The following is a 17,716-nucleotide window of genomic DNA, read 5'->3' on the forward strand; positions in this document are numbered from 1 at the left end:
TTTTACCAGCTTAAAGTCAGCACAGATATCCCTCCCCATGACTCATCCTGCTGACCGCTATCATCCAATCACCTCAGCTCGTTCCTATCAGCCATGATGGCCTCCTTCTGCTTGAGGCTGGTCAGCGGCCTCGGCCCGGCGAGGAGGAGTGGGTCACATCCGTCGGCGCTGCCCGGTTTGAGAATCCCTTGGCATGGTACTGCGGCGGGGCGCATGCCAAGTCAGAGGGCGCACTGCTCCGAACGCTTCCAGCGAGACAAGAATGTTTCCAGCACGATGAACAGGGAGGACATCAGCACAATTCAAATCCCCAGCCATAATCCATGGGTGTGATTGGGCAGGGGGGTATCCCCTCTGATGCCCCGTAGCGAGGCAGGGGCAGGGCAGCCAGATGAGCTGATATCTGCACCCCTCTGGCCCAGGCTTGGGCCACATGAGGGGGGAGTGCAGCCTGGCAGGGCAGGAAGAGACCAAACACTTGACATCATTATTGGAGAGTGATCAACGGGAGGGCGAGGCTTCCCGGGCCGCCCCAGAGGAGGATAAATACGAGAGGGACGAGTCCAGGGCCACACAGCCTCTCTGCACCAGGACCACCTGCTTCACACCGCACAGAACCACAGAGCACCGGACAGCAGCCAGCATGGACGTGACCATCCAGCACCCCTGGTTCAGACGCCCCTACTTCCCCAGCTACTTCCCCAGCCGGGTCTACGACCAGTTCTTCGGAGAGCACATTCCCGACGGAGATATGTTCTCCCCCTTCTTCTCCATGTTCTTCAACCGCCCCTTCTACATGCGCAACTGGATGGACAGCGGCTTCTCCGAGGTAGGCGCTAACAACCCCTACACCCCCCCCCCCCCTCTTGGGGCAGCTGTGGCCCACTGGTTGGCACTCTGGACTTGTAACCGGAGGGTTGCCGGTTCGAGCCCCAACCAGTGGGCCGCGGCTGAAGTGCCCTTGAGCAAGGCACCTAACCCCTCACTGCTCCCCGAGCGCCGCCGTCGTAGCAGGCAGCTCACTGCGCCGGGATTAGTGTGTGCTTCACCTCACTGTGTGTTCACTGTGTGCTGTCTGTGTTTCACTAATTCACCGATTGGGTTAAATGCAGAGACCAAATTTCCCTCACGGGATCAAAAAAGTATATATACTTATACTATATACTTCACCCTTGCACAGCACCTCAAGCATCGCTAGAAATATTATAACTCATATATTTACTTACTCACATTACTTCTACTTAACTTTATTAAACTAGCAGCCCATCACAAATGGCTTGTGTCATTCAATTAAATGAAAAGTTCTGGTATCATGTTAAATTCATATTTTCAAGCTTTCAAATGTACACTGAAAACTTCCATCAAGTTGTATCCATCAAGTTCCATCAAGTAACATTTAAAGCTCTGAACACATGCTGGGAAGAGTGTGTGATCACCAGACGTTTGTAAATGATGTCCAGCCTAACTGCTGTGGCCTGGGGACTTACCTGTCCTGCCCTGCTGGCTGAGTGATGGCTGGCTGTTTTGTGTCCACACACACAGATGCGTTCAGATAAAGATCGCTTCATGATCAACCTGGACGTGAAGCACTTCTCCCCCGAGGAGCTGACAGTCAAGGTGAATGACGACTACGTGGAGGTGCACGGCAGGCATGAGGAACGACAGGTACGCCCACGAGGTCTGGGCTTCTCGTCCTCCGAGGTACACACGGGTACACACACCATCGACTCGCGCACACACACACACACACACACACACACATACATACACACACACACACACACACACATACACACACACACACACACACACATACACACACACGTTAACACATGTACACATTCAAGTCTAAGGGCTGCTTCTGATGTCCTATACACAAGAGAAACACTTGTCTGATATGTTCTTCACTGCCATGCAGTCTCCTACTCCCGCATTTTTCCTCTTGCTTCCTTTAGCTCATCCACCTTGCTTGATTTTTCTTTCTCTCTATTGTATCTAGGCCTATCTTTCGTTTTCATCGCTATCTTTCTATCTTGCTCCCTCTCTTCTGTTCTCTGCTTTAGTGAAAATAAAAAAAAACTTCTGATTTTGCATTAATCAGTATACCTTTTGCAGATGACTACTGTTTCTCCTTTAAATGCAGAAAACGTTTCCATCATGATCAAAATTACCATTAGATATATTTTCATTAACAATATCTGCAATGCGATGCAAGTGTTGCATTTTCACTGAGAATATAATTATTGTGGATATCATTTGAGTGAGATTGAGTGTCTGCTGGCCTGCATGAGCTGTTACACTCACAGATTGGCCCTTTCTGTCAGCAGGATGAGCATGGGTATGTTTCCAGAGAGTTCTTCCGCAAGTACAAGATTCCAGCAGGCGTTGACCCCGGAGCGTTCACTTCCTGTCTGTCCTCCGATGGGGTTCTCAGCATCTCTGCCCCCCGGAACCTGACGGACGTTCCAGAGCGGAACATCCCCATCACCTGTGACGAGAAGCCCCCAGCGCAGAAGTAGTCTCCCCCTCCAAGAGCTGCGTGTCCGTCACAGCAACGTCTTCACTCTTACTTCCCACTACACGTTGCTCAGCGTTCAGTGGATACAGCCTAGAGTCATGCCTTAACCATAAAGCCTTTACGTCAGTAACAGTCACATCTCAAACAAGATCAATAAGCGTCTATAACTATAAGTCTACAACTGTCTACTTTTTCTATATTTCTGTCCAACAGTGCCATCCTGTGTGCACCTGAGTCACTAAGAACAAACCATGCTGCGTGCTAAGGTGGCATCAGCAGTGAATCACAGAAGCAAAATGCACAGCATGGGTACAGAGAGAGAGAGAGAGAGAGAGAGAGAGAGAGAGAGAGAGAGAGAGAGAGAGAGAGAGAGATAGAAAGGAGGTTCGCCTTCGGGGTGGACGGGGGTTAGGAGTGAAGAATGTGGGGAGGGGGGAGGACGGGCAAGACCCTAGAGCCTGGTGCTGCCACCGCCACAAGGGCATCTGTGTGATGTGGGTCACTGTGATGTGTGAAGTGACTCCAAAGGTAAATGAAGGGAACCACAGTGGAAGATGTGTCAAACTGTCATGATCTGATGTGAGAGAGTACTAAGGAGAGAGAGTAGAGAGGTGCATGCATGGGGTTTCACCTGTGGGCTCCTGTTGTATGGTTAACTGGCCTTAATCTGCCAAGTCTGTGTGGATCTAACTGTGCACTCTTTTTGTAGCTGCTTGGACTTTGCTTGAAACTGATTGATGGTTTGTGAATAAAGTCAAATAAATCAAGCTTTGGAGAAGTCTGGTTTAATGCTGGTATGGTTCCAAAATGTAACCTTAGAGAAGAATTATTCTGCATGATAATTATTCTACATTCATAAGTCATAACAACTTGATGAAAACACTGATATAGTGTTTAATAGCCTCTTAGTTTTAAATTAAATTAAGGTAGCCTACTCTTGAAATTTGTCAATAACATACATCAGACCACAAAATACAGTAGGCTTATGTGGACTACAATAGACAGGGTTACGCAGCTGAGGTTAGCAATAAACCAAAACAAGTTTGAGAGTCCGGGTCAGTAAATGTCCTCCTATTTTATTATTTTATTTTACTCTGAATAATATGAATAACCAGATCAGTCAACACCTTAGCGCTTTCCTCCAACACGGGGTGCATTGACTTTCATTGGCTTGGCAATCTTCTGTTTGGGAGCTGCCTTCGCGGGAGCCTTTGCACCTGATGCAGCTGACGGCTTCTTCGTAGCCTGCTTGGCTTTCTTTGCCTCCTTAGCAGCCCTTATCGCCTGTTCTCTCTGGGCCTTCCGGACCTCGGGCTTCTGATTTCTCTTCGCCATGATCTCGGCCAAGGAAGCACCGGTGATGGCCCTCTGGAACTTGACAGCCCGGCGACTGCGCTTCTTAGCCACATCTTCGGATTGGCCCTTCTTGTGCTTCCGCCTGTACAAAACGGTCCAATTGATCTGCCTGGGGTTCCTCTTGGCCAGGAAAGCTGATTCGCACTTGGCGTTCAGGAACTGGAAGACCTTTCCGTCAATCCTGGCATATCGTCGGCCATGGCCGGGATAAATCTTGTAACCACTGAAGCTACAGAGTTCGACTTTCATCGTGGCGGCTAATCATTCAGGAAAGAGGAAGTACAAGTCTAAAACAGTACCACGTGTTTCCGCTGTGATAGAGGAAAGCGGAAGTGATTGGCTTAGAGGGATCATCCGCTAGCTTGCTTCTGCTTCAACCAGAGAATGTAGACGGGCTCTGCTTCAACTCATTCATGTTCAGCAACTCCACGAAACGCGTTTTTGTCACAGTTTATTTGAAAATTTAGCGTAAGTATCGCAAGCAGCGAGTTTTCATTTTATTCCTGAGTTGTGTGTAATATAGCCAAGTCTACGTCGCTTAGCTAGCCTAGCTAACTATTTGGGTCCAAAAGAATCACTGCAGCTAGCCCCTCTCATTACATAGCATAGCAACGTTATTTTTGCTTATCTTGAGTATCTTAAGACACTGGTAGCTAGCTAACTAGTAATACATATAAACATATTGTTACAAAGGCAAAAGTATCACTTTGCTCTAGCTTGGAACATTTTGATGACATTAGCATGTGAGTGATACTGATAGTGCAGCCACGTAGTAACTTAACTGTTACCTTTTTTGATTGGGCCTCTCCGTGTCACATATTGTTTGCTATGCTAGCCTATTTGAAAGTGAGTATAGTCTAATATAAGCTCGATCTATGTTCCTGGAGAAGTAAAGATGCAGAGGCAGGCCTGGGAAGCAGTAAGACACACCAAACACCCAGTTGTACGTTCTATTAAAAACTTCATACTTTATTAAAGGAATCACTCAATTTACATAATTCAAAATGATTGCCCTTTGCGTGTTTCAAACTCAAGTCTTGACATGTGAGTGTATCAAACTAAAGAAAAACAGTTGATCACGAAAACAGTCATGCATTTTATATTCAATTATCTTTGAAAGTAATGCCTTTTGTAAGGAAAACTGTCAAAAGAAAGATGCCATGTCCTAAGACAATACACAATTCGGATTGTTATAGGCTATGCTGTGAAAATACTCAAGTGACTTCCATGTCCTTATTTTTAGGTACCATCATGGCAGGGGTGTCCCTTGGCAAAAAGCTGCTCAGAAACGTCATCCGCCACACAGACATACACAACAAGGTTTGCACATTAATGAAATCTGTAACTGGATGCTGTTGTTATAACTTATGGCCACCTCAAAGTTCCAATGCCCCTTCTCGCCACCAGTGACCTCCCCCTTCTGACAGCTTTCCTCCTCTCCTAACACACCTCCTAACATGCACTTCCCTTTAATCCCTCCTCTACCTCTTTCCTCTTCTACCACTTTCTCCTTCGACTACAGTTTGACTAGTTCTTAAAACTTCTGCACTCTCACCCTATAGTAATAGTATTGATTGATGTAGTACTAATAGCAACCTAAGGTCTCCTCTGCGTTCTGGTTTGAATGTTATTCCTCATGTCTGTAAGTCGCTGTGGATAAATTAATAAATGTAAATGTAATAGATTCAGGAGGAGTCGGAGATGTGGAAGTTGAGAGGCCGGGAGAAGCACGTGCCGCAGACCGATACCTCCAGCCGCAAACCAGCCTCTGCTGCCAGGTGAGTCACACCTACACATCACTCACTTACAAGGTGCACAGGAATCAGAGCTGTTCCTGCGGGCAGGTGCACAACAAATAGCGCTGCTACAGCTCGCCTTCAGATAGGTGCAAAAGGAGGATTGAGCAATGAAGAGCTGTTGGTTGTGACTGTGTTTTAGAGGCTACATGCACTGCGACCGCTATGAGGACGACTCGTCGCCGTCGCGTGACAGAGGAGGAGTCCGAGATCGCCTGTCAGAGAGACACGAGAGGGGAAAACAACTCTCCGACAGAGACGAGCGGGAGGCGCGCTACTGGACACGAAAGCTCTATGAGTTTGAGGCCAATGATCCAGACAGGTGCGTGTGTGTGTGTGTGTCTGTGTGTGTGTGTGCGCTTATTTGTTCAGGCTAGTTTTTATTCTGGAGCTCCACAAATGCTGATGATGAAGAACTCCCATCTAGTGTTGCACAGTATTTTGATACTGCAAAATTACCACTGAACTAGCATTTTCGATCAATCTGTGTCTTCTAAGTGCAACACAGCCTGTCCTTTCCTTTAGAAGGAATTTAAATAACTTGGCATTAATAACTTGGAATACCAAGTTTGGTATTGTGACATCTAGATCCGTCATTGGCCTACATAGCCTAACCAGTTGTGTGAGGCGTGTAGAGATGATGTATGTGAGGTGTGTGTTTTCTGCCTAAACTAAATATTTGTTTTGATGCAGGTGGGGCCACAGTGGTTTTAAGGAACTCTACCCTGAGGAGTTTAAATCAGATGGGTAGGTCAAACACTCACATGATGGTGTCATTTAATCATTGCATTGAGGGAATGATCTTTGCTGATTTGTTCGAAATGTTTGCACTCGTTTGTCTATCCCCCCCATTCATCTTTCTCTCCCTCCTACTCTGTGTCTATCTCTTCATCCTCCCATTCCTCTTTCTCTCCCTTCTGCTCTGTCTCTATCTGTCCATTTTCCTCAATCCTCTCTCTCCCTCCCTCCTGTTCTCCCCTCCTGTCTGGATCTTCCCCCACGTTTCGTGTTCTGCAGTAGGGGTGAGAGCAGCGGAGACGACAACGTCCGACACAAGAAGAAGAAGTGCAAGAGCAGCCGCGAGGCTGACCACAGAAAGCACTCCAGCAAGTCCTCCAAGAAGAAGAAGAAGAAGAAGAAGGAGAAGAGGAAACGGAGAGCGGAAACGTCGGACTCGGACTCCGGAGACTCGGACGGCGAAGCACGCAGGAAGAGGAGGAGAGAGGAGAAGAGGAAGGTGCGTCGGAAAGAGAAGAGAGAGGATGAGAGCAGCTCGGAGGAGAGAGAAAGCGAGGGAGAGGGAGCGAGGGAGAAACGTGCAGGCAGCCGCAGAAAGAGGCACAGACACAACTCGGACTCCCACCAGGAGCGGCCCAGGAAGAAGAGAAAGAACTGGAAGTCTGCGGACGGGGAGAAGTCAGACGAGAGCTCCGACGACTGAGTCTGTTTCTCTTTCTCACACACACACGCCCACACGCCTGTGTCCTAGCTCAGTGGCATAGTTTAATGTGTGGTAACACCTGATGACTTCAGCAGCTGTGACAACAAGGCTTGTTTCATCCTCAGACACACACACACACACACACACACACACACACACACACACAATGTGTCTCTCCCTCTCCCTCTCATCACTCCCTGTTCTGACACATGTGGACCTGATCAAAGCAGTTGTATTTTTAAAGATTTTTTGTTTTTTGTAAGTTATTTTTGTGCTTGTGATAAATCATGAACAAGACACCCAAAGGAATCTACCTCAGCAGTCCAGAGTGGGGAGGATTTGCATGGGACATCCAGACAGTCTATAGTGAAAATGGGACATTCAGCCTCCCCATGGTTTCAAGCAAAAATGGGCATCAAAATAATGTATCAGCCTGGTGTGGCCACCTACAAATGAAAGTCAAATAAATCACAGCATATTTTTACAGCTATTTTTAAAGCATTTTAAAGTGTGGTGTCTCTGAGTGTTATCTTTTTCTAACCCTAAAGGAATTCCTATCAATACCTTGATAAAATGGCTTCATCGCCATCAGGATTATGAAGTGAGTTTTCTGAGTTCAGAAAACTGCAGATAACTGTTGAGAGATTCACCACATGCACACACACACACACGCACATCTGGAACAATGGCTTTAGAAGTGCAGTTTGGACTAACTTAGGTCTCCTGAAGTAACCAACAGAGATGCAAAAACCTTTTTAGGTGACAAATGTACATTTCTCGCACCCTTGTTTGATTTTCTTTGCAGCAAAACATTCAAACTTCCAGCGATCCTCCCCTCTGTCCTAACACATGTAATTCAGGAGAATGTCCAGAAGGTGGCAGTGGTGTTCTGTGCAGAACTGAGCTCAAATCGCACACACAGTAGTCAAGAGGAGCTTAATTTGTGCTCTCCTCCAGAGTGTACTGGGAGATGAGCCTACTTTGAGGCTGGAGATTTGACATCTGAGGCTGGAAACCCTCTGGAGTTCACATCCACTTCCAGTGGGGTGCAGGTTGATGATCAGCCTTTCTGTGTCTAAAATCACTCATGCTCTGGTCTCTCTCCTCAAGGTCAAGGATGGTTTATTTTTTTACTCCAGCAGGGAATCTGCTGTCCGTCCTGGGTGAATATGACTGATCTGTGACAGGCGTACACACACACACACACACAACACGCACTGACACTGCAGATGGTATAGAGGGAGAGGCTTGTTGTTGTGGAGGCCTGACGGTAGACGGCGCATTTACAATGTAAAAACTTCCCAGGGTGCATCATGGTAGGCATGACGTCATCTAGCACTGAGCCCTCATGTCCGTTACGGTGACCACAGCCCCAGAGTTAGGCAAGGCCCTGCGCTATGACATAACAGAGTTGGTGTGTGACCACTCGTGGCCACCCTGGTGAGGGGATGCTGTGTATGTGTGTGTTACGTGTCACTCTTTGTGTTGACAGGTTTTCACACTGATCTGCTTCAGCAGTAAACAGAGGATGCTTGTGATGAACAGAACATTTTGTGTCAGTGTGTGTGTTAATGAAGTGCTTGGCGCACACAGACACACACACACAGAGTCCAAGCCGCTGAGCCTGTGAATGATTAAACAGTCCCATGCTGCAGAGGCCCTGGCTGAAATGAGATTAAATATGTCTAGAGTGTCCTCTCCTCACACACACACACACACATATCATGGCCACAGTGTCCTCTCCTCAGCCGGTCCAGCTGAGTGAAGGTGAATGTGTTGTACTGTCTTCTTCTCGTACACACACACAGAAGCATCAGTGCATCAGGGCCCCGGCACGGCTGGGACAGCCTGTACTCACACACACCCTTTTGTCTGGAAGGCAGCCGCGCATGAACACACACTCACACACACAGAAAGAATGCTTTGGGCCCAGCAGGGGGGGCTGCCTCTGAATGTCACCGTAGCAACCCAGCACAACACTGGGGAAGGCACTGTTACCCTACGGATGATTCACCTGGAACAGGACCCTCCCCACCCCCAAAACACACACACACACCTTTGGCAGAAGTGGTTTCTGGCCTATATCTTCTCTCTCTTGCTCTCTCTCTCTCTCTCTCTCTCTCTCTCTCTCTCTCTCTCTCTCTCTCTCTCTCTCTCTCTCTCTCTCTCTCTCTCTCTCTCTGTCACTTTTTCTACCCCATTTTTGTTCTTTCTCAGTCCATCAGTCTCTCGCAGCTGGTTCGCAGCATTCATCGTGAGCCTCAACAGGCCAATCCCATGATCCTCCTGTGCCGTCCGTCCAGTGGAACAGCAGCAGACAGACAGATAGACGTGTCACTCGGTCCATTCATTGGCCACTCAGTCTTTCAGCGACCCTGGACGCGCGAGCAGGATGTTGGTGTCACACAGCATAAGAGCGAGGTCATCAGTCCAACACAAACCTCACTTCCTGCAACACAAACCTCACTTCCTGCAACTCAAACCTTACCTGTGCGCTCATGGCTCTAATCTATGATAAGTAATGAAGTACTGAGTGTGTGAAACAGCCCAAGGGACAGTGGACAGAGAGGCGACCTCAGTCAGTGAACTCATGTTTACATGTGCTACATGTGAGATGAGATGTGTGCTCATCAGAGCATTACTACTTCCATTGATTATAGTGGAAGCTAATTATTGCACACACACAACGCTTGTATATTATTCATATGAGATGAGATGTGTGCTCATTAGGCTGGAGGAGGAATGTTCAGGGTCGAGATGGCAAAGTCCCTCTGCAGAGAGTCGATGTTGTGACCTCACTCAGGCCATGACTACTGCTGCCATCACCAGGCACTCCTTAGGGCACCTCGGCGAAGAACCACCAGACATCACTGACGTCACAGAAAGGCTTTTCAGATTTGTGCTTAGTTTCATTGGTGCCTGTATGTGTGTTTGGGTTGGGCTTGCTGTGTGTGTGTGTCCGTGTCCGTTTGTGTGTGTGTGTGTGTGTGTGTGTGTGTGTGTGCTCTGGTGCACATGTGTGTGAATGTGTGTGTGTGTGTATCTCTGTGTGTTTGTGTGCTTGTGTGTGTTTATGCATATGCATCTGTGTGTGTGTGTGTGTGTGTGTGTGTGTGTGTGTGTTAGTGTATCAGCTGATAATGTCAGCAAGAATAGATCCATCTAGTGCTGTCCAAGTCAGCTGTTTTCCAGGATGCCTGTTGACTGGGCGCTCGGTGCCCTATTCTCTTCCTGTCTCTCTTCTTCTCATTTCTATTCTCAACCTGCTTCGCTCTCCTTCACATCATCCATTTCTATCTTTTCCTCCCACCTCCCCTTCCTCTCTCTCTCTCTCCTGCTCTCCCTCCCTCCCTCCCTCTCTCTCTATCTCTCTCTCTTTCTCTCTCTCTGTCTCGGTGACTCACTCTCTCTGATTCATTCTCTTAGTAAAGTTAGTCTGTGTGACGATCAGACTCCTAGTGTGTGTGTGAGTGTGTGTGTGCGTGTGCGTGTGCGTGTGTGTGTGCATGTGCATGTGTTTGGAGATGGAGGAGAGGAGCAGAGCACTCACGTCTCTAGTGAGGCATGACACACCGCTTGACGTCAGCGTGTGTCGCGCCACCGTTGTTTACCTCCATTATCCTGCCCATCAAGAGCCGTTGAGGTGCACCAGCCATCCAACCCAGCTGGCCGAGCAGCGCCACCCACCTGCTTTCATCTGCCAGGTGCCTGCACACAGCCTCTTTAGAACGCACAGCACCTGGGCAGAGGTGCTGCACCACACACACACACACACACACACACACACACACGCTGGTTAGAAACACCGTAGCAGACACATTGGTTAGAAACACTGCATCACACACACACATGCACTAGTCAGAAATGGTGCATCGCACCCATACACTGAGGGTGTTGGCTAGGGCCACCCAGACAGAGGTGCTGCACACACACACACACACACACACACACACACTCAGCCCCTGGGGCAGACAGAGAGAGAGACAGATAGACAGACTGACAGAAAGAGACACAAAAAGACAAGCTCCAGCCAGAATGTGTCTCTGAGTGAGATGATATTATGACGCCGCGCAGCAGGAGCCGATAGGAAAGGCTGGCTGGACCGGAGGAATATAGGATATGCACACTGGAGGAGAAACGCTTCTATTCCTGCCCATGATTTATTTATAAAGGTCTGTCAGCTCAGCTCAAAGGGTCTGCTCACTGATATGAATATGTGACCACTGTAGAGGAACATTTCAAAGCTTTTGTTGACCCTGCTTGTTTTTCAAAGCCATTTGTGCGGCTTTATTTTTACCGACTGCCGGTTTGATGAGGCGTTGCTGTTTAGGGAACAGTGCGGGACTGCCCAGACTCGTAATGAGAGAGAGAGCTGTATAAAACATGGAGGAGTCTTTATGATGGGATCAAAGCAAAGGATGCTGTGATCTCGCAAACAAAAGCTTAAATCAGAATTACAGATCAATGCCTGCCACCTGTGTTGTTTGCAAACACACATACACTCACAGACACACGCACGCACACACACAGTATGTACACACCAGACACACACACACAGACACCACACACTGGCACACACATGCACATTTGAGATGACACATTTGATATGAGGAGTGTGTTTGAGCAGAACTCCTCTACCCCCCTCAGAGAGCGTTTTTTTACACCTCCTCCCGCCAGGCCTTCTGGGAAGGCGATCTGACGTCAACGAGTGTCGTATCAGCCCCTGAGCTGCTAAATGGCTCCACTAATTGATTCAGGGCAGCAGCAGCAGCAGCAGTGGAGGCCAGAGAGAGAGAGAAAGAGAGAGAGAGAGAGAGAGAGAGAGATGGTGTGTGTGTGTGAGAGAGAGAGATACAGTGAGAGAGAGATGGAGAGAGATGCAGTAAAAGAGAGAGAGTGAGAGAGCGAGAGATGCAGTAAAAGAGACAGTGAGAGAGCGAGAGATGCAGTAAAAGAGAGAGAGTGAGAGAGCGAGAGATGGAGTGTGAGAGAGAAAGATGGAGTGAGAGAGATGCAATGAGAGAGAGAGATGGAGTGTGAGAGAGAGTTGAAAAGAAAGAGATAGAGATAGCGTGAGAGAGGTGTGGTGGTGGTGGTGGTGGTGGTGATAGTGGAGGCCTCAAGCTAATCGGCCTCTTCAGCTGTTGCTGTTGCTCGCATGCAAGTCCCTGCACACCTCCCTCTCTCTTTCTCCCTGTATCTCTCTCTCTCACGCCACCTACCTCATTCTTTCACTCCATCTCTCTCTTACTCCCTCATTTCCATCAAAATCAGACATACAAATAAGGATGACTGTATAAAGGCCTCGGGGGAGTTGCTAAGAGCTTCTGCTGTTCTTTTCTGATCAGATGACTGGTGGTGATGGGTGGTGATGTTGACAGCTGGAGAGTATTGGTTGGAGGTGATTGCTGGTGATTGGTAGCATGCCGAGGTGTGATTGGGTGATTACTGGTTGTTGCTGGTGAGTATTGATTGGTTGATAAATAGTGAGTATTGGTTGGCGGTGAGACCTGGTTGGCTATTGGTGCAGTAAGGAGCTCTTGGCAGCTGGCGTGCAGGGTCTCTGAGTGTCCGTCAGGGGCGGTGTGATGCCCCCGTCTCCGGTAGACTCCTGGTGTCAGTGTGCTGCGTGCAGACAGCTGAAATTTAGAGCAGTTAAATTTAGAGCTGTGACTCATCAGGCCAACATGTGTCAGGAGAACAGTGCAGGCTCTGTTCACACATCCTCGCATTTGATCTGATCTGATCATAAACACACACACACACACACAGACAAGCACACACACACACACACACACACACACACACACACACACACACACACACACACACACACACACACACACACACACACACACAGACCTAGGGCCTCCTCTACTAAGAAAGGTCTAGGCCTAGGGCCTCCTCTACTGAGAAAGACCATTGCATGTGTTTCCTGTAAAATGATTCTGATTACATTTCTAAAAACACACATACAACACAATAAAACACATTAAGAACGAGAACATTACAAATGTTGCCAATTGTGTCTTTTTAAGCCCTGTTTAAGGCTCGGTGCGGACACAATGAAGCTGGTGGTTTCAGCTATCATTGCAACAAATTAAAAGCCGTTCTGAAAGGCAATTCACTCTCAATTACACCAGGAGGACAATGTCCCACCACAAATCCACATTAGCTGTTCATGTGCTTTCCTGAAATGTAAACAAGGGAGGCATAAATATAGCAAACTCGTTTGGAAACAAATGTTCTCATGTCCCCATGGTGATGGCAAAAACAAATTCAAAAATGCAAACAGTGCGCCGAGGGACGCTGGGTTACCGTAATTAGCGATAGCAGCAGCCGGCCTGCTCGTGGCCTCCTCCTCTCCCTCACCCCCTGCTCCTGCGGTGATCAGAGTTGCCACACGGCACTGCAACACACTGGAGCAGGAGACCTCTTTATGTGCATGCATACTCATCCAGATAGAAAGATAGATAAATAGACACAGATATACTTAGATAGATAGATAGATAGATAGATACATACATACATATATACTTAGATAGATAGATAGATAGATAGATAGATAGATAGATAGAGAAATAGATAGATAGATGGATAGATAGATAGATAGATAGATAGATAGACATAGATAGATAGATAGACACAGATAGATAGATAGATAGATAGATAGATAGATTATATAGTTACAGTTAAGAACAAAATGCCCCTGGCAAATATTGATTTAATTTTTATTTTCTCTTGACCAATATGTTTGTTCTAACTGAAAACTAGATGTACTGCAGAGCGGTACAAAATATGACCGCCGCCCAGTCCAGCACATTTTTTCCACAAAAAGAAATCACGCTGAAAGGCCTATATGATTCTAACTGTCTCACTAAATTGCATTATCCACACTCAATTCTCACTGGTATCTGCTAGACAACAAGTACCAAAACATGATTAGTTCATAGATTTTACATGTTAAATTCATTTTATACAACCCCACCTCCATCTTGCCTGTTCATAATTCTGAGAAATTCTTGATTGTTTGTGTTATGTTATGTGTGTGGGTGTGTGTGTGTGTGAGTGTGTGTGTGTGTGTGTGTGTGTGTGTGTGCGTGCTTGTGTGTGTGCCTGCGTATGTGCCTGTGCATGCAAGCGTACGTGTGTCTACTGTGTATGTGTCATACGTATGATTACTGTGAATGTGTGTGTGTGTGTATCTGTTTGTGCACATGTGTGCACATGAAATGGGTTAACATGACCCCTGGAGGCAAACATACGGAAAAAAATGGTCATCCTAGGCCCTACAGTTCTCAAGATATTCACAGAAAACTGTGTCTGCCCTATCCTCCTTTCGGGGGGTCCAGTCCAGCGGGGGGGCTACAGATCAAAACAAAAAATGACGGTTCCATGCTATCCATGTGGGGGTACATGCCCACCAAGTTTTGTGTACCCTGGTCTTTCAATGTCCCGGGAATCCTTGTTGGTGTACGTCACTAAATGTACACATAAATTATTTTATTGTAAGGCCCCCCATGAACGAAAGTACACAAACCTTGGCATGCATTCGGAGGGTGTCATAATGATCCTACACTTTTAATTTCGTGCAGTTTTGACCTTGTCAGCCAGAGATATTGTGGTGAAGACACCTAATTTCTTGCTTTTTAATTTTTAACTAGGTGGCGCTATACATGAAATAAGTGGTAATGGGATGGGTTGACGTGCCCCCTTAAGACCAACATACATAAAAAAGGTGGACCTCCTAGGCCCTACGGTTCTCGAGATATTCACAGAAAACTGTCTCCGGCCACCTACAGGCCAGTTGGTGTATAGTAACATAAATTAATTTATTGTGTGGCCCCCCATGAACGGAATTCCACAAAACTTGGCGTGCATACAGAGGGTGTCATAATGATCCTACACTTCCAATTTCGTGCAGTTTTGACTATGTTAGGTCACAGATACCTTCAATTACAACACCTCATTTTTACTTTTTTGTGTTTAACTAGGTGGCGCTATACATGAAATGAGTGGTTATGGAATGGGTTGACATGGCTCCTTGAGATCAACATACAAAAAAAAATGTTCCTCCTAAACCCTATGGTTCTCGAGATATTCACAGAAAACTGTGATGATTTTGCTTCAATTAGAGAGGATCTCTATCTAAAACTGGAACTAGATGTCTACAACATGCCTCAGAGATCCACCACATATCACCCAAAATGGATTTCCTATAGGCCTACAAAAGATTTTGAACTGAAACAAAAACAGATCAAACATATACCTACAGTAACATTAACCCCAACCCCACCACACACACACACACACACACACACAGACACCTACACAGGTGTACACACACACACACATTATTTGATTACTGTCGGGATGTGGTTTCTGATGTAGTAATAATTGTTGAGTGGTGATGATGTTGATTGCTCTGATGTTTCTGATGAATGTGAGGAATGTTTTTTGAGAGTGGTGATGCCGATTGCACTCTCCTTGAGAGAGACTCTTAGGAGTGTCTCCTCGGCTTGTTTATGCCGGTGAGTCGGCTCTCAAAAGCCCCCGTATCCAGCGGCAACGACCCTCAGAGCCCCATGGGGCAGCTGTGCTGCAAACATCACCGCAATAGGGCAGAACATGAAAGAGCGCAATCTGCTGTAACATAAACAGCAGCTTACGGTGACTCACACACACACAATAATATGTCTCTGCACACTTACACACACTCATGACGATTATACTGCTCACACACACACACACGAACGCACAAACAATGAATTACACAATGTGTGACATACACCATCACACACATACTGCACACACATTACACATACATTACAAGTACACACACACACACACACACACACACACACACACATAAAATATATGCCGACATGCAAGTATGGAAGACCATGTACCCATACATACAAGACACTTCTGCTTTGAACAGACACACACACCATAAATGCCACAAACACACAGGTGCACACGTGAGAGACCACACACACCACCAACAGCAGCATGAGTCCTGGAAAATGGACTGGAGCTGAGCAGGTGTGAGTTAAGCTCATGGGCAGAACCATCCATATGTGTGAGAGGAGCGATAGAGGAGAGGTGTGTGTGTGTGTGTGTGTGTGTGTGTGTGTGTGTGAGCATGAAGAGTGAGTTAGAAATGTGTGTGTGAGTGAGAAGAGAGTGTTAGAGATGTGTGTGTGTGTGAGAGAGAGAGAGAGAGAGAGAGAGAGAGAGAGGGTGAGGGTGAGCGAGAAGGGTGTTAGAGATGTGTGTGTGAGCGACAAGCTTGTGTTAGCAGCCGTGCTGCTCCTTAAGACCCTGGTGTGAGAGAGGACTGTTTGACGTCAGTAGCATCGGCCCCCAGCTACCTGATTATTAACATCTGACTGGCCCCCTGTGCCTCCCAGCATGCTCCCCTGCGCAAGGAAGGGCCTCTACTCATCCTCCCCAAAAAACACAACTCTTGGCTGGGGATGAAAGCAGACCAGCTCCCCTCCCTCAGCTGAGCCAGCAGTTCCCCGCGGATACATGTGTTTGATGCTGTGTAAAGTAATACACCTCAGCCCAGACAGACGGACAGTGGACACTCACTGAGGGAGGTTATGAGAAATCCAGGAGGCTGTCGGCCGCTGGTCCTAATAGAAATGCAATAAAACATCTAACCCTGTAGACGCCATGCAGAGAGGGACGCAGGCCAGGCCTGAACATGCTCACATGCAGGTGCCAGCAGGAGGATGTCAAATATACAGGTGCAACCCATAAATCGCCTATTACATACCAAGATGTAGGAAATCTGTCTCATTTAAGACCTCTTCTTTAGACTCTTCTGAGTCTCCTCCCAATCTCTTTTGTTTTGGGTTATTTAATTTTGGGTGAATTGTTTTAAATTATTATAGTATATTGCTTAATTTGTATGATTCTTTTAATGTTTGGTGATAAAATTATTTCATCCTTGCTAGTTAAAATCTGTAAGCCAACCCTAAATTTGAGCACAGATCCCTTATGAAAAAGAACTTTATATTTCTAGTAGTTCTAGGCCTACTTCTATGATGTAGGCCTAATAGCCTACCCCTATTATATCCTTTTTAGATTAGATTAGATTACATTAGATTCAACTTTATTGTCATTTAGCTGTGTACAGGTACAGAGCCAATGAAATGCAGTTGATATCCACCCAGAAGTGCAAAGAAGCATTAAATACAAGTGCAGGTAGAGTATGGTTGTATATAGGGATTAATAATGTACAGTGTGTAGTTTGATAAATACAGGTTTTCCAGATGACATGTCTACAGAGATAAATAGAGTATGTTGAGTATAAACAGGCATTCTATATAACTAATATATATGTAATATATATGTACAGTATATTGCACAGGTTTATGGCCAGGCTATGGAATATATATATATATATATATATATATATAATGTATAGTATGGGGTGTTAGCAGTGCCCACAAAATACTACAATATTTCTATAATAATTAAAGTATAGGCCTGCTTCTATGATGTAGCCTACCCCTATCCTTGCCCTCTAATCTATAAGAATATAATATTATATAAAGTATTAGAATACTATAATATTTTGCCCTAAAACAATAT

At 46.4% G+C, this 17,716-nt stretch overlaps 3 protein-coding genes across 4 annotated transcripts; 2 read left to right on the forward strand and 1 right to left on the reverse strand.

Annotated features, from left to right (window-relative positions):
• Nucleotides 1-643: 643 nt before the first annotated feature.
• Nucleotides 644-2,540, forward strand: cryaba (crystallin, alpha B, a). Its single transcript, XM_076290365.1, has 3 exons — nt 644-829; nt 1,543-1,665; nt 2,328-2,540. Exons 1-3 carry the CDS (start codon nt 644-646, stop codon nt 2,517-2,519), a joined length of 501 nt encoding a protein of 166 aa, XP_076146480.1. The 3' UTR covers nt 2,520-2,540.
• Nucleotides 2,541-3,287: 747 nt separating this feature from the next.
• On the reverse strand, nt 3,288-4,155 carry LOC143131022 (large ribosomal subunit protein eL24-like). The gene has a single exon (XM_076290368.1). It carries the CDS (start codon nt 4,121-4,123, stop codon nt 3,647-3,649), a length of 477 nt encoding a protein of 158 aa, XP_076146483.1. The 5' UTR covers nt 4,124-4,155; the 3' UTR covers nt 3,288-3,646.
• A 66-nt stretch (nt 4,156-4,221) lies between these two features.
• Nucleotides 4,222-7,622, forward strand: nkapd1 (NKAP domain containing 1). Of its 2 annotated transcripts, none has more exons than XM_076290366.1 (6): nt 4,222-4,342; nt 5,118-5,194; nt 5,558-5,652; nt 5,813-5,992; nt 6,364-6,417; nt 6,688-7,622. In XM_076290366.1, exons 2-6 carry the CDS (start codon nt 5,126-5,128, stop codon nt 7,109-7,111), a joined length of 822 nt encoding a protein of 273 aa, XP_076146481.1. In that variant the 5' UTR covers nt 4,222-4,342; nt 5,118-5,125; the 3' UTR covers nt 7,112-7,622. The 2 variants fall into 2 exon arrangements, with proteins under 2 accessions (XP_076146481.1, XP_076146482.1); XM_076290367.1 differs by lacking the exon at nt 4,222-4,342 and adding an exon at nt 4,352-4,817.
• The last annotated feature ends 10,094 nt before the right edge of the window (nt 7,623-17,716 follow it).

This window comes from Alosa pseudoharengus, unplaced genomic scaffold (genome assembly GCF_046254945.1).
Source record: "Alosa pseudoharengus isolate Yale_2024_CS ecotype anadromous, Long Island Sound unplaced genomic scaffold, YU_APseudo_1.1 YU_APseudo_1.1_scf_18, whole genome shotgun sequence".
Taxonomy (NCBI): Eukaryota; Metazoa; Chordata; class Actinopteri; order Clupeiformes; family Clupeidae; genus Alosa; species Alosa pseudoharengus.